At 36.1% G+C, this 17,309-nt stretch overlaps 1 protein-coding gene across 1 annotated transcript in view; it reads right to left on the bottom strand.

Annotated features, from left to right (window-relative positions):
- The window catches only part of LOC101360370 (probable ATP-dependent RNA helicase DDX60), a 62,458-nt gene that overhangs the window by 4,263 nt on the left and 40,886 nt on the right, over nucleotides 1-17,309 (bottom strand). Inside the window, 9 exon segments of the mRNA XM_023742865.1 lie at nucleotides 1,198-1,345; nucleotides 3,800-3,921; nucleotides 6,283-6,337; nucleotides 6,339-6,440; nucleotides 6,565-6,669; nucleotides 7,424-7,626; nucleotides 8,299-8,401; nucleotides 13,365-13,517; nucleotides 16,471-16,615. Of these exon segments, the coding sequence (XP_023598633.1) occupies nucleotides 1,198-1,345; nucleotides 3,800-3,921; nucleotides 6,283-6,337; nucleotides 6,339-6,440; nucleotides 6,565-6,669; nucleotides 7,424-7,626; nucleotides 8,299-8,401; nucleotides 13,365-13,517; nucleotides 16,471-16,615 (1,136 nt within the window).

The raw sequence follows: 17,309 nt of genomic DNA, 5'->3' as shown, positions 1-17,309 counted from the left end.
AGCCGAAGATTAGACAGGCCCATAAAACAAAACAAGACTAAAGGGGCACACCAGCTCAGCGGCAAGGACTAGAAGGCAGGAGGGGACAGGAAAATTGGTAATAGGGAACCCAAGGTCAAGAAAGGAGAGTGTTGACATGTCATGAGGTTGGTAACCAATGTCATAAAACAATACGTGTGCTGTTTAATGAGAAGCTAGTTTGTTCTGTAAATCTTCATCTAATGTACAATTAAAAAAAAAACCTCTTTAAAATACAGTATTTTTTCTTCATTTATTCAACAATGTCTTTATTTTATCTGATATAGTTTACTCAATTTTCCTTATATCTTTGTAATATTTCTATCTCATTCACTCTGTCCACACCTTGAAGACATGGACAATACCTTAAAAACTTCTTTGTTATCTTCCATTGAACTCAAGGAAATACAACATACTGGTGATTCATAATAAATACTCCAATACTCCTTTTCCTATACTTTCAAATTTGTCTATATGTGAAAGTTGAACTAGTTAAGAGTGGAAAGGAGTTTTCTAGAATAAACTTAGACCATGCAATGCTCTATTAGCTAACAATGACACCAGAATATATAAAAATAATTCAAACATTCAGTGTCAAATCAAATCATGGTGGCTTAGCTAGTTTCAAATAATATATTTTCTGTTATATAATTTCCACAGCATAAATCTGAAGGATTACATTAAATTCCAGTGTACACTCTTTCCTCACTTGTCGACACAGTTAGCTTCCAAAGACCAGGTCGATACATGAAATAGGTGTTAAACAAAAATGGAGGATGACCACATCAGATCACAAAATGAAAGATACTACATCATTAAATAGCTGCCAAAATACATCATTACATAACTGTTAAATTACATCATTACATAACTGCCAAACCACTAAGAATCATAGCCCAGCCAAGTTAACGCATAACCTTACCCATCAAAGCCAATGTCACTCTCTCCTCACATCTTGGCCTTCACTACTGCCAGACATATTATTAATGCACAAAATATTAGAAGACTTTTTACTATTGTCGTAAATATGAAATGTCCGATAACGAGATAGTCAACAAGTGAGGAGAAGGTGTATTATTTTTTGCAACTGTTCTTACTTTCTGTAATTTAAACTCCAAAATTAATATTTATTTTCTTTTATTGACCTTTCATTTTTTTCATGTATGTTCATAACCCTACCGATTTCTGAGAGAGGTAATTGGTATTCTTTTCTCATGTCCGCCAACTTAGGAACTGTGAGGAGGAAAGAACCAAAGTTCCTGTGGATGCTATTGTTGTGTTCCTCCGCCACGTCAGCAAAGTCCTTGGGAAGTTTATCTAGAACTACCTAGAAACAGAGAAATGGATGAATGTAACTCTTCACTGTGATCAAAGGATAAAATATTTAAGTTGTCAAGGATTTCATTTTACTTGGGCCCACAATCAACGCCCATGGAAGCAGGAGTCAAGAAACCAAACGACGTATTACACGAGCACATCTGCTTCAAAAGACCTCTTTAAAGTGTTAAAAAGCAAAGATGTCACGTTGAGGACTAAGGTGTATCTGACCCAAGCTACAGTATTTTCAAGCACCTCATACACATGCAAAAGCTATACAGTGAATAAGGAAAATAGAAGAAGAATTGATGCCTTTGAATTGTGGTGTTGACAAAGAATACTGGATACACCATGGGCTACCAGAAGAATGAACAAATCTGTCTTAGGAGAAGTACAGCCAGAATGCTCCTTAGAAGTGAGGATGGTGTACTTTGCACATCTTATCAGGAGGGACCAGTTCCTGGAAAAGGTCATCGTGCTTGGTAAAGAAGAGGGTTAGCAAAAAAGAGGAAGACCCTCAACGAGATGGGTTGACGCAGTGGCTGCAACAATGAGCTCAAAGATGACAACTGTGAGGATGGCACAGGACCAGGCAGTGTTTCATTCTGTTGTACATGGGGTTGCTGTGAGTTGGAACCAACTTGATGGCACCTTACTACAACAACTATTGAAAACAGAAGCAGAGGATCACTCAGATCTCTGAGATACCAGAGCCAAAATATTTTAAAAGTTGGGATGGGGATAAATTTCTAAGTATAAATTCTATTATTTAGAATAAAGTGTAAACATAAAAACTAAAATCACTTCTAATCTCATCACTCAGGGAATCAGTGATAAAGAATTTGGTGTATATAGTATTTCTTTCCAGCCTTTTCTATGCAAATTTATGTTACAGTATTCAGTTTTATGGTCTAATGTTTATACTCAACATTATATCTGGAGTATTTCCTCATGTCATAGAATATTCTTTGAAAAGTCAAATTTTAGTGGCTGCATAGTACTGTCATATATATATTTACTTATATATAATATAATCTCATATATACTACACCTGCTAAAATTCGTCTAATCATTCTCCTATTGTTGATATGGACATGGATTCCAATTTTAAATTATTTCTAATTTAACATATTAACATATTTCTACAACATTCTTACTTGTAGCTTTCAGTATATCATTAGTATAAATCCCTAGAAGGAAAAAATACCACACTAAAGAATATTTTCAAGGGATATATCTTTTTACTCTTCTATCAATGTAACTTAATTGTAATTGACCCTTGAAATAGAGTATATATTATATATATTTCCTGTTTTTTTAATATTGGTGTGATCATTTCACATTTTATTTTCTTTATTTTAGTATCAGAAAAGCTATACATTCCATTAGAGCTATTTGCATCTGAAAACTTACTAAACTCTTTTTAATTTTAATCCTTTTTCTGTTGATTCTCTTGGTTTTTCCAGCACCCAGTTATTTCAAGTGTAAATAACAATCATTACAGAAATAAGACCTAACACATATTGCATGTTTCCTATGTTCCAGGCACTTTTCTAGAACTTTGCAAATGTTAATTCACTTAACACTCACAGCAATCCTTTGAAGTAGATACTATTACGATTCTCAATTTACAGGTAAGAAAACAGACTTCAGTGAAAAAGACTTGCAGTCTGCTTCTGTAAAGATAACAGCCTTGGAAACCCTATCGGGTAGTTCTACTCTGTCCTACAGGGTTGTCATGTGTCAGCGGGAAAGCTGCCCATCTGCTAAGTGGCAGAGCCAGGATTAAGTCTAAGCACCTGGCATTAACCTTGGTAACTACTCGGCTCACTATGTTTACCGTTCTAATAGTTATAATTTCATGTCTTTCATTTGGCAATGACTGAATGCCCAGATCAATACTTTTAAATGGTTCTTAAACTGAACATTTCTGTCTTCTCACTTCATATATAAATGTTACTATAGCTGTTATTTCCTATGTAAGGCAGTGTTGTTTGGTATCCTCTTCAATGTAATAAAAAAAACTGTTATGCTACTAGCTTACCAAGACTCTCTTACAGGAATAGGTTTTCCTTCTCCCCCCCCCCCCCCCATTTTTCTTTTTCATTTTATTTTTGAATGAATTAAACTTTTTGTGTTGAGATAATTGTAGATTACAGTGAAATACCACTCGGCCGTAAAGAGAAATGCAGTCCCGGTACATGTTACAACATGGATGAACCTGGCAAACACGCTGAGTGAAATTAGTCAATTACAAAAGGCTGTCCATTTTTAAAGCAAGACCTCAGTCTTTTCCTCATCTGAGAAGCCATTGTATAGACCAAGAATTGGCTAACGCAGGAAGAAGAAGCTCTTGTGAATCACAGACAAACCGTTGTTACAGGCAAAATGCTATTACATTTCATGTTATAATGTGAAGATTTTACCAAGAATTGCAAGACTGTAGTATTTTTGTTTCTCTTACCACTGAAGGAGAAAATTTTTTCTTACGCTTTTCCACACATGGAGGTAAATAATGTCTTCCAAAGAGATGTGCTAACACCACCACTAAGGTTTCCATCACATCTTCAGAAAATTTCTTTGGGCCTGTTTAAAATAAAGACTTTAATTTTCAAAACTTTAGAGCACAAAATTCATCATTTTATAAGTATGCTGAGCCAGTGCTTAATAGCTAAACTTAAAATTTCAAGACAAAACACATTAAAAAAGTCACTTTCCAGACATTTGGTGAATTTTTAATACATCGCAATATTACTTTATAATAATGCAAACCGAATGACTCCTTACTGACACTAAATGGTTTATATTTTTGTATCCTCTCTTTGCTGCAGCAATCTGGGGGAGGAAAAAAAAACAGTCACTAGTTCTGGAATTTCTCTGGGTCCCATCGTCAGCTTCAAACCTTCCTTATACTTCTCAGTTTCACTCAATTTATCGACCTCTGTTCAAAAACCCCCAAGGAGCAAAGGCCCTCTGCTACTTTCCAAACTCCTTATCTACCATTGGAACCCAGCTGTGAGCTGACACCCACTCTGTGTCTCTTTAGCTTCATGATAGTCCAAAACGAACTCACTCCTTCTGTCTCCATCACCAGACCTTTGTTCCCAATACTTCCTCTCTGGAATATTTATTCCCCATGTTTTTAAATGCCCAATCTTTATAGCATTTTAGGGCGTCAGTCTCCTTGATGTCTGATTCCTGATCTTTAATCCGCCACAGTAAGTAGCAGAGCACCATGCCCATACTAATACCACTTAATCACTAGGCAGAGAATGAGCGAGTAGATCATGATGATCCCTGACAGAATTCGCAAACAGGCAACAGCTGCCTCTTACTGTTGGAGAAACGCAGAGCGTTAAGACTGAAACTTGCAGAATTTGTGTTTTAGGAACAAATTGTTTTCAGTTTTTTTATTCCTTTAATGTCACGATGCTACATTCCGAAAACTCCAAACCCGTTGCCGTTGAGTCAGTTCCAAGTCCTAGTGACCCTATAGGACAGAGTAGAACTGTCCCATAGGGTTTCCAAGGCTGTAAATCTTTTTTTTTTTTAATTGTACTTTAGAGGAAGGTTTATGAAGCAAATTAGTTTTTCATTAAACAGTAAGTACACATATTGTTTTCTGACATTGGTTGCCAACCCCACGACATGTCAAGACTCTCCCTTCTCAACCTTGGGTTTCCTATTACCAGCTTTCCTGCTCCCTCCTGCCATCTTGTCCTTGCCCCTACTCTGGTGTGCCCATTTTATGGGCGTGTCTAACCTTTGGCTGAAGGGTAAACCTCAGGAGTGACTTCATTACTGAGCTTTAAGGGTGTCCGGGGGCCATACTCTTGGGGTTTCTCCAGTCTCTGTCAGACCATTAAGTCTGGTCTTTTTTTGTGTGTGTGAGTTAGAATTTTGTTCTACATTTTTCTCCAGCTCTGTCCAGGACCCTCTATTGTGACCCCTGGGGCTGTAAATCTTTACGGACACAGACTGCTACATCTTTATAGAGTGGCTGGTGGGTTTGAACTGCCAACCTTTTGGGTAGCAACCAAGCACTTAACCACTGCACCACTAGAGCTCCTTGATGCAGCATTACACACAATATTTTTACAATAAGTAAAATTCAGTGATAATAAATTTCCATGATTCTTTAGTGAAAAAAATGTCAATTCATATGGATCAAAGGCTTTATGATTTGATCTATTAGTAGTTGTATATAATATGATTTTTAACTATTTGCTTTACTATTTTAACAAAGTTAAGTTTCAAAAATATATATAGTGATGGAATGTTAATTATATATCCAGTTCCAGTTGTTTGAGTTTAAGTTTGAACCACAGCGCTGGGTTTCTCTCTTTAGCTGATGGCAATATGTTAGAGTTACTGAAAATGGAAAAATATGATTTACAATTTAAAAAAAGAAATCAAGATTGCAACATATGTTGCCAACGTGTTGCCAATATATTCCTTTAATTCATATTTGACTTTGAGCTGTTATCTTCATAGCTAACTATAATACATATAAGGATTCTGACCTATATGTGAGACTATTTTTCATATCAATGACCAGATTTACAAAGGATGAAATTGGTGATTTTACATGTATTATTTCAATTTTTAAGATTGCTATACATGAAAATACCTTGTGATTTCAGAAGAATGTTCATCATCTGAAATGAACCTAAGGGTTTTAATTTTTAAAAGCCAGAAGGATTTTAATCAAGAATAATATCTACATTATTCCGGTCTGCACATACATCATGCATACATTAATATTTTTAAATATATAATGATATAAAAATTTCCCAGAAGTTCCAAATATATTGAGTAAAAGCAGTGAGAAAACGGGACGCCATCCTGCCAGAGTGACTGCCGTTCTAGAGAATATGTGGGTATATGTAAACATACGTGTGTGTGCAATTTAATCAACAGATTTCTGGGAAAAGAATATTTGCTTACCATTTATACTCATTGGCTTGCACAGCTTGTGGAATACACGTTTTCCCAGGAAGCTTTACTAAAACAAAATTTGCAGGTTCACAGTAGTGCAAATGGCACACAAGTCCAGAATATCCCCTGGGAATACAGTCCTCATCCAGGTATCCCCACAAAACCAACTTTAACATGTTAACCTGAGTCCCTAAAGCTCAGAAAGAGCAAACAAATAAGTCATCAACAGAGGAGATTGTAGGACAGTAGAGCTAATTGCTGTCATTTAGTAAAATTAGGTTTAAATCTTGCCTCTGCGGCCAAAAATTGCAAAGAATATATAAAGTAAAATTTTAACACACACTTGATTCTTGGTTGCTTGAAGGACATCAATGAATGTTGTAGCACTGATAATGCCTATATATACATATATCAAAATATCAAGTTAGATATTAAACGAATGTTGTAGTGTGCCTTCCAGCTGCCATATCCAAAAAGACAATAAAACGTTTCCATTATAGAACATAGTCATAAATACTTATATACTATATATAATGTATATCTGTAGATTTTAAATTAAGCATTCCATACTGCTTTATTATGTAATTTATAACAATTATTATAATATTTATTATTATAATTACATAGTCCATAATATGTTTTAAATTTTATGTATATGTGTGTGTTTGTGCGTATAACAGAAAAAGGTAGGTAAATTTAAGAGGAGAGAGAAACAATTATAACTTTATATAGTACAAGTGAGAAGTACGCATATGGTTTAAAAATGTAGAACCAAGAATCAGGAACATTTCAGTTTCTTGGACATTTTTCAACTTCTAATTACTTTTTTGATATTTGATTTTTAAAAGGTTTTAGACCGGATACATGTACAGAAAAATTTTTTTTTCAATATTTGTAGAATTCGGGATGGGAGTAATCATAACAGGAAAACTGTGGACTTAGTTTTCTATATATTTGAAAACATGTAAGTTGAAAGCATGTTTTTGTGTTGGATAAAAGAACAATGAAATAGAATCAACCATTGCTATGAGTTTATTTATTGTATTGCTTTTTTATTCCCTTCAGTTTATAGAACTTATGCAACTTATTAGAAAATGGAGCTAAATGACTATATTTATTTAGGTAATTTAAATCATATGTAACAGTGTACCTTAGCTTTCGCATCCTCTTTGTCATCTGCTTTGCCAACTAACAGCATAAGTCTGAGAATCAGGGATATGCTCAGAGGAAACTGACCCTTCAGTTCAGGCACGTTCGACTTCAAGAGCCTTTCTGCCTTGGGTAACGGGATGTCATAAAAGAACACATTTCCTATAGGATCTTCTCCACGTCTCCCTGCACGACCAGACATCTAAAAGGGATAGTCAATAACTTCTAAATAATTTCAAAACTGAATACTGTAAATGGTACATTTTTGATTGACTTATGCCTCTGACACAGTACACTTTCAAAAATAAATCCTGAAGTTTTAGTAACTTGTTTCTTGGTACATTAATTTTAGCAAAGTCAAAAAAAAACTGTTTTACAAATACATTTCTTTTAATGTGTTGCTTTTTAAGTAATGGTGCCTCATCTCCTGTTTAAAGATCACGACCTTTAAAGCAGGGACAATTTCTGTCTTATTTATTTGTGTATTTCCAGAAACTAGCTTGAACTTAGAACATAGTAGACACTCAATTTGTAATCACTGAATGAGTGAACAAATGAATAGAATAGTACTTGGCACCAACTGGGTGCTCGAAAGATGTGATTACCTCCTGTTAATATTATTTTTGTTTAAATCTAATAATATATACTAAATAGGAGCCATTCTCAAGACAACTAACCTATTTAGCCAGTCAATGATTACTTGAAAAGTCTTTAAATTTAACTGTATTCATAAACTGTCATATATAGACCCCATCTCCAAATACTTTCGTAACACATAAACGTTTTAGAGTAAGCATGGTTTATCTTGGTGTACTGAATGGATGTTCCAGATCCCGGTGTATATTGATTTAATACAAGGTATATAGTTTAAAAGCTGTTGAAAGTTCAAGGCATCCAAATAAACAGAATCTTCTGTAAAAACAACAGATTTACATGGCATATTAATCCCCACAGCAAGGGATGAGGTAGCTGTTACCACCTAGGGGCAGAGGAATAAAAAAAAATATAACACAGAATACACATATGCATTCATAAAAAAAAATTATTATATTATGTTATATTATACTACACTATATTATATATTGGATTTTGAGTCGATAACAGTGGCTGATGAATTCTGATTATTTAGATGTGTAAGATAAGGGAAAAAGACTATTCAAGAATATTTCCTAAGATTTTTACTTTTCCTAACTGGATCAAAGATACTATTATATTGATAACATTTCTAGAGAAAATGAAGCCATCAACTGGAAACTGCTTTATCTCGGCCTTATGTCACCTCACCTACCTGAGGTTGCCCATGTCTTTTCTTGCCTCTTTTTCAGTACTTCTTTTCAAAATAGACACATAAATGGCAATACATTTTTCTCTAAGTACTAGCTTAATCGTATCCCACAGTAGAATATACATATTTTATTCATCTATCAACTCAATGAAGGAGCCTGGCAGTGCAGTGGCTAAGTACTTGGCTAACTGAAAGGTCAGCAGTTAGAACCCATCAGTCACTCCGCGGGAGAAAGACGTGGCAGTCTGCTTCTGTAAAGTTTTACAACCTTGGAAACCCTGTGGGGCAATTCTACTCTGTCTTACAGGGATGCTATGAGTTGGAACTGACTTGACGGCAGTGGGTTATTGTCATGGATTGAATTGTGTCCCCCCAAAATATGTGTCAGTTTGGCTAGGCCATGATTCCCTGTATTGTGTGATTGTCCACCATTTTGGCATCTGATGTGATTTTCCTATGTGTTATAAATCCTATCTCTATGATGTTAATGAGGTGGGATTAATGGCCGTTATGTTAATGAGGTAGGACTGAAACTACAAGGTTAGGCTGTGTCTTAAGCCAATCTCTTCTGAAATATAAAAGAGAGAAGCAAACAGAGAGATAGTGGGACCTCATACCACCAAGAAACAAGAGCCAGGAGAATAGCACATCCTTTGGACCTGGGGTCCCTGCGCTGAGAAGATCCTTGACCAGGGAAGATTGATGACAAGGACTGCCTCCCAGAGCTGACAGAGGGAGAAAGCTTTCCCCTGTAACTGGACCCTGAATTCGGACTTCTAACCTCCTAAACTGTGAGAGAATAAATTACTGTTTGTTAAAGTCATCCATTTGTGGTATTTGTGTTATAGCAGCACTAGATAACCAAGACAGTTATCAACTCAATATGTTTCCTTATTTCCATTGTAATTTCTTTTTTAACCCATTAATTAATACTTAATATGTAAACATATGAAGTTTCTATATTTATCTTGTTGGATTCTAATTTAAGTACATTCTTTGATGATTTCAGATTTTAGCCCTATGAAATATGTTAAGCTTTGCTTTCAGACCAAATATATTTTAATTTTAAAAATGTTCCATACTTTAAAATGTTTCCTGAAGATATTGCCTACAGTGTTCTGTCAAGCTTCTTAATTGTTTTGTTCATATCTATGTTATTAGTGAATTTTTTGTCTTCTCTCAATTATTAAGAATAGAATTGCTGAGAGTAGAAAGCATGTTAAAAGCTGCCACTCTTGATGTAGATTTGTCTGTTTCTCTTTGTAGTTTCTGCCATTTTTATTTTAAATAGTTTGAACTAGTACTATTATATAAAAACTTACAATTGGTGTATCTTTCTTGAGGATGGCGTAGGACCAGACAGTGTTTCGTTCTATTGTACATAGGGTCGTTATGAGTTGGAACCGACTCAATGGCACCTAACAATAATATCTCTGTAGAGTGTGGCTCTGTTTCTGTAATAATTTTTTTTAACTTTAAAATATATTTTGTTTGATATAAGCATAGCTACAGCAGCTGTCTTTTGATTATAATTCGAATTTTATTTCTTTTTACTTTCAATCACTTCCCTATCCTTAGGTCTTAAATGTGTCCCATACAGACAACCATGAATACTTTACTAAGGAAGCTTGAATTGGTTGTCTTAATTACAGTCGTTTAGTTCGTATGCATTCAATATATGTAACATCATTGGATTTGTGACTGTCTAGTTTGTTATTGTGCTTTCTATTTTTCACAACATTATAAATTTTGAAATCCTTTCTTGATTACTTTTTAAATGATTTAGATTTTTCACATACCATTTTTTCCCCTGTAATTTGGATATTGCACATTCAAATTCTATTCTTTGCTTTAGAGGGTACTGTCAAAATGACCTAATTCATATTTTAAAATCCTGAATAGATCAATAATTTTATCCTGCCCATGGACTTTACTTCAAGAAACCCCCTTCTGAAAAATAGGCTGTTGTAATGTATTTTAATTTTGTCTCTTTTCATTCTAGTATGTTATTTTAATTTTCAAATGAACAATAAATGTTTCAATTTACCTACATTTACTACTCTCAGATCATTTTTTCAAGTATTTTTTGACCGTCCTCCTGAAATCATTTTTGTTCCACCTTAAGTGTATTGTTTAGAATTTTCTTTTAGTGATGAGAGGAGATGGTAAACAATTTTATTTACCAAAAAATCTCTATTTAGCCCTCATTGTTGAAGGATATCTGTGCAGTTTATAAAAATCAAGGTTGGCAATTATTTCTGTAAAGTTTTTTAAACGTAAAATTTCATTTATTCCAAGCTTCCGTGTTTGCTGTTGGGAAGTCAGATGTCAATCTATCTGTTATAGTAATCTCTGTTTTCTTCAGCCTGCTTTTAAGGTGTTTTGTACTTAATTTTTTATAGTTACACTATATTGTATGTATCAAAATAAAGAGAAAAATGGCAGTGCTACAAAGAGAAACAGACAAATCTACAATACGAGTAGAAGGTTTAAGCACTCTACTCTCAATAATTCCATTCTCAGTAATTGATAGAAGGCAAAAAAAAAGAAATCACTAATGATTTAGATTTGAACAAAACATTTAATAAACTTGACAAAACACGGCAGTCAGTATGAAGAGAATTCATCTTTTAGAATACATATGGTCCACTTTTTGGAAAACTTTATTTTTTTAGAATAGCTTTAGATTTACAGAAAAATTAAAACATGGTACAAAGATTTCCCATATACTCTGTGCATGTTTTCTCCTATTAGTAAACATCTTACATTTGTACTAAGGGGCCCTGGTGGCACAATGGTTAAGCCCTTGGCAGCTAGCTGAAAAGTTGGTGATGTGAACCCACCAGCCACTCTGCGGGAGAAAAGACCTGCTGATCTGCTCCCCTCGGGATTATAGTCCAGGAAATCTTAGAGGGTAGTTCTACTCTGTTGTATTGGGTCACTGTGAGTCAGAATCAACTCAAAGGCAACGGGTATGGTGAGAATTAAATGATGTAAAACATTTAAAACATTGCCTGGCTCTGGGTAAGCTTTTCATTAATGAAAAAAAACCTGAAAAAGCAAGGTCAACTTCACAGATAATAAAGAAAATTCAATAAAAACAATGAAACCATATTTCTTTATCTAACGAGATATATTTAACCATATACTCATATGCATGTGAAAGCTAGAGGTTGAATAAGGAAGACTGAAGAAGAATTGACACCTTTGAATTGTGGTGTTGGCAAAGAATATTGAATATACCATGGACTGCCAAAAGAACGAACAAATTTGTCTTGAAAGAAGTACAACCAGAATGCTTCTTAGAAGCAAGGATGATGAGACTACGTCTCACATACTTTGGACATATTATCAGGAGGGATCAGTCCCTGGAGAACGATATCATGCTTGGTAGAGGGTCAGCAAAAGAGAGGAAGACCCTCAACAAGACGGACTGACACAGTGGCTGCAACAATGGGCTGAAGCGTAACAAGGATTGTGAGGATGGCCCAGGACCTGGCAGTGTTTCGTTCTGTTGTACATAGGGTCGCTATGAGTCAGAACCAACTCGGTGGCACCTAACAACAACAACAAACCATATACTCAACATTTGGTAAGGTAAAGTAAAATAAAGTCATTCTGAAAGGACGTTTGGGGATATATTTCTAGTCTTAAAATTATTTTTGCACTCTGAGGCATTAATTTCACTTGGCAGACTCAATCAATCCCAAGTCAATAATCAGGAAGCTGATACACGCGTGTTGTTGTTCTGTGTCGTTGAGTCACTTCCTACTCATAGTGACCGTACATGACAAAGTAGAACGGCCCCATAGGGTTTCCTATGCTATAATCTTTACTGGAGCAGGCTGCTAGGTCTTTTCTCCTGTGGAGTTGTTGGTGGGTTCCAACTGCTGACCTTTCAGTTAGCAGCCAAGTGCTTTAGCCATTGCACCACCAGCACTCCCTGATATACACTTATAAACAAAAAAAAATTTTCAACATTAGTGGAATGTTTAAGTAAATGTCTATATTATGTGTTCATAAAATGCTTATGTAATTATCAAATAATGTAATTGATTATTTAAAATTATGCAAAGTAAACAGAATCCATAATGATATATACATTATGACATTAACTATATAAAATTGTATAAAATAGAATGGAATAAAATATGTTAAAACGTTAGCAAAGCTTCCCTCTAAATGGAAGGTTTATAAGGGAGATGGATAGAGTAGATTCTATCTAAGCTGTCAAGGTAGCTTATTGTCCCCTAATCATATTCTGTGGATTGCCAGAAGAACAAACAAATCAGTCTTAGAAGAAATACAACAACAATGCTCCACAGAAGCAAGGATGGTGAGACTTCATTTTGCTTACTTTGGACATGTCATCACGGAAGACCAATCACTAGAAAAGGACATCGTGTTTGGTAAAGAAGAGGGTCAGAGACAAAGAGAGAAACCCACAATGAGATGGATTGACACACAAGCTGCAACAATGGGCTCAAACATATCAAAGATCATGGAGAGTTTGCACGACCAGGCAATGGTTTGTTCTGTTATACTTAAGGTGGCCGTAAGTTGGAGCAAGCTTGTCGGCAACTAACAGCAACAACTCATTCCAAAGGATGAGGTGAAGGTAGCACGTTTAGGAGAGTTATCCTCAAAGTTCACCAACCTTCACATGCACCATTCTGAAAAGCATCTCCACAACTTGTTTTTCTTTATATTCCATTGAGCCATGATGATATCCAATGCCCCTCTGTAACAGATTGCACAGTTTGCAGTATAGTCTTGTTCCTCTAATTCTGTGTAAGATCTTCCTTAAAGTCTGAAATATCCAAACAAAGCATTTTTGTGTCAAATTAAAGCATTTATTCTTCAATTTAGCAATGTGTAGTGTGTTAAGGGGTTGTTTCCGTGACCCTAATACTCCCCAGCATGTTTTCTCCTTTTCAAAATGGGTAACTGAGAGCTTGACATAACTAACATCATGATGAACCTGTTTTTTTTTTTTCTTTGCCTTCTCCTTTCTGCATACCTTTGTTAATGACTTTGATTTGCGTTGTCTGGCCACCTGTGGTTTATGACCCCACCTACAGGAAGCTTAGAGCCCAGATGTCTGACATGTATTTCTTTAGCCTGATAAGGAGATGTCCAGCAAGTACCTCTTCAGTATGATAAAGAGTCTCTTATAATTACCTTGTAATGAATAACTCGTCTGGCCTACCATTTGTGGGCTACAAAGATACTTCTAATGTTTGTAAAAATCATATATAAGCTGTAAAGTAAAAAGGCCTTTTGGAACTCCATAGAGACAACCTGCCTTGCTGTCGGATCCCCGTTGGTGACCACCTCCTAAATAAACTTTCTCATTCTTTCTGACTTGGAGTAGGTTTCATTGGCTTGACTGCTCCAGGGCACGGACCCTAATTGGGCAACATTCAGAAATCAATGAAAAGAATCTTCTAGAAGAGTAGTTGTTTTTTAGGTCAGAATCTGAAGCCTATTTGACCAATAAGATGGTATTTAAATATAATAGTACCAAACTACCTGACGCTCAGGCCTGACATCTCATAGAAGAGAATGCAATCCAATCTCAGACATGCTCCTCCTTTCTTCATCTATGTTCCTTGTCGGCTATGTGCTCCCTATGTTCTCCCCCAAATCCACCGGGTCGTGGAAGCCTGGACTCCCTCTCAGGGCTTTTAATCACTGGTGGTAGCTCTACAGGACTAAACAAAGGTCTCCAGCACAGGCGGGGGCAATCGGGAGACAATGAAGGGAAAAAATTAGAATTCTAAGAGGTGAGAAGGTGGGCAAGGGATCAAAGTGCCCTGAGGCTAACACCTGATTTAGAAAATAATATTGGAATCATTTATTCCCTCTCCTAGAGCGTAGAGAATGTTACCCAGCTGGAGCTGGGCTCACAACAGCTCACAAGGACACATCAACTGGGCTCTGAGGTATAAAGACAATAGCTAGGATAATCTTTGAAAATATCTTTCAGGGAACTTTTCACATAAAGCCAACCAAACAGAACACAAAAGACTTTTCCACTCTTATCTTTTTCTATTAGCCTTTAGTGAATAGAGATTAGTTGGACCAATGAAGACCCTCCCAACTGTCGTTACTGAAACCTGTACCAGTGATTGTTAAGAAAGACAATTCAAAATGTAGGATCACAGTTTCTAGCCAATCTGTGAAAAGGTGAAGCGTTCAACGGTTTTACACATTTGTAATGTTATGTAATGTAATATACTGATGACTCTGTAATGGTCTTTGGATTTGGGCAGACATGGCTGTGGCAACATGCTTGCCCATTTTCCCATTCTTGCCTATTCTGTAATATTCTTTGGACTCAGACAGACATGGCTTTGACAGCATGCTTGTCTGTTTTCCCACTTTTGTCTGTTCTGTGATATTTCCTTGGACTCGGGCAGACATGGCTCTGGCAGTATGGTTGTCCATTTCCCACTTTTGCCTTTTTGAATATATACCAAATAAAATTTTCTTTTTGCTTTACTAAACTTTGTGATGTTTTTTCCCTACAACATACCAAAAACCATCCATGCTCCTGATTAGTCTGATTTCCCAACACACTCACTTTGCTCTATTTCAGCATTTGACTTGAACCTAATCTACTAGGTTTTTTTCCATTATTATCTCCAATCATTTCTGATCAAAGTTTTCCGCCCCCCCTTTCTCTGTCTTTGTCTTCCTGTCTGTCTTTCTGCATTTGTATCTTTCTGTCTGTCTGTCACTCTGTTTCCCACCCTCCCCCGCAATTTCCTTCTGTCTGTTTATGTCACTGGTTTCCTTCTCTGTCAGTTGCTGTCTTTCTGCCTCTTCTCTATTTCTCTTTCTCCTCTTTTTCTCCCTCTTTCTCTCTCTTTCTGCCTCCTTTTTGCCCATAACTTAAGTAAAGATAAAAGTATGTACAAGTAATAATCATAGGTCTTAGACTACATGAAGACTAAATTAGATCAGCCTACAAACATTTATGAGAACCCTTTGTTGAGGGTGTGCCTCACTGTTCTGGAGCTAAGTTGTTGAATGAGATGCAGGGTGAGGAAGAGGATAGACAAGAATGACTCCATAGTTTCTGATTTGAAGACCTAGGCACTTTGTGGGTGGTGAGGTACTATGAGGTACGGAAGAGAGAATGAAGAGTTTTCAGAAGAAAGACAATAGCTGATTTTAATGTTCTTGGAGTAATTTGTTAAGACTGTAGTTCAGAAAAGAGATTTTACATTTAATTTTTGTATTTCTGCCTACATAAAAGAATAAGATATGAATAATTTTAATATGGAGTCCCTGGGTAGTGCAAATGATTAATGCACTCTGCTGCTTTCCAAAAGGTGGGAGATTTCAGTCCACCCAGAGGTACCTCAGAAAAGCTTGGCAATCTACTTTCAAAAAACAAGCCATTGAAAATCCAACGGAGCATAGTTCTCCTCTGCCACACATCGGGCTGTCATGAGTTGGAAGCAACTCAAAGATAACTGCTTTGGTTTTAGTTTCAATACATGAAGACAATTTCATAAGGTAAAAAAGGCTATACATATTGGAGTTTTACTTTGGTGGGAATTTCTGAGCTGCTTTTAATAGCTATACAAACTTATACAAATTATCTCAATTTCTGTAGCCTTCACCTTTATTCTTCCATCTATTCATTCAAGATTAATTTAGATAAAGTATGTCGTATACCTTATAAATTGAGTAGCACACTATAGACACACGCAAGCACGTGCTAAAATGTATCCCCCTTTATTTTCTCTTACCTGGTCATCCACACCTGTACGATCAGTATACGTACAATCTGGAGAAACTTTTGTATGTTTCTTGAGATTTTTCTTTATCTCACTTATTTCAGCCATGCGTAAAATAATTCTTTGAATTCTAGCATTTGAATCTGAATTTAAAAAACTTAATAGAAAATATCATCAGAAAAATCAGCAAACATAGTGATTTCAGCATGTTCCTTTATTTTTTACCTTTGAGGTTATGTCTACACGACAGGTGAAAAGAATGACAGGTAATTCAAGCCCCAAACACAACTGCCCCTCTTAGAAGGTATTCATCCGTCCTTAATGACCTCAGTTTTCTTCTGATGAGGTTATTGTGTAAACACATTTTAAATGTATGCGTTAAGAAGCATTTAACCTTGGCTCACTTCTGAATCAACTGAGCTGGACGATCATCACTTGGGCAGAATGACATGAAGAGAAAGGGGAACCAGACTTGTTGGGTTATTGGAACAGGCTTATATCATACACGGGTAACCTCTATCACACATGGCATCACCTCTATCACATACAGGGTCACCTCTATCACACACGGGGTCACCTCTATCACACACAGGGTCACCACCTATATCACACATGGGGTAATCTATATCACACACTGGGTCACCACCTATATCACACACTGGGTCACCACCTATATCACACACTGGGTCACCACCTCTATCACACATGGGGTCACCACCTCTATCACACATGGGGTCACCACCTATATCACACATGGGGTCACCACCTATATCACACATGGGGTAATCTATATCACACACTGGATCACCACCTATATCACACACTGGGTCACCACCTATATCACACACACA

This window comes from Trichechus manatus, unplaced genomic scaffold (genome assembly GCF_000243295.1).
Source record: "Trichechus manatus latirostris isolate Lorelei unplaced genomic scaffold, TriManLat1.0 scaffold00220, whole genome shotgun sequence".
Taxonomy (NCBI): domain Eukaryota; kingdom Metazoa; phylum Chordata; class Mammalia; order Sirenia; family Trichechidae; genus Trichechus; species Trichechus manatus.
The sequence above is the reverse complement of the archived record's forward strand: the minus strand, read 5'-3'. Positions and strand labels throughout refer to the sequence as shown.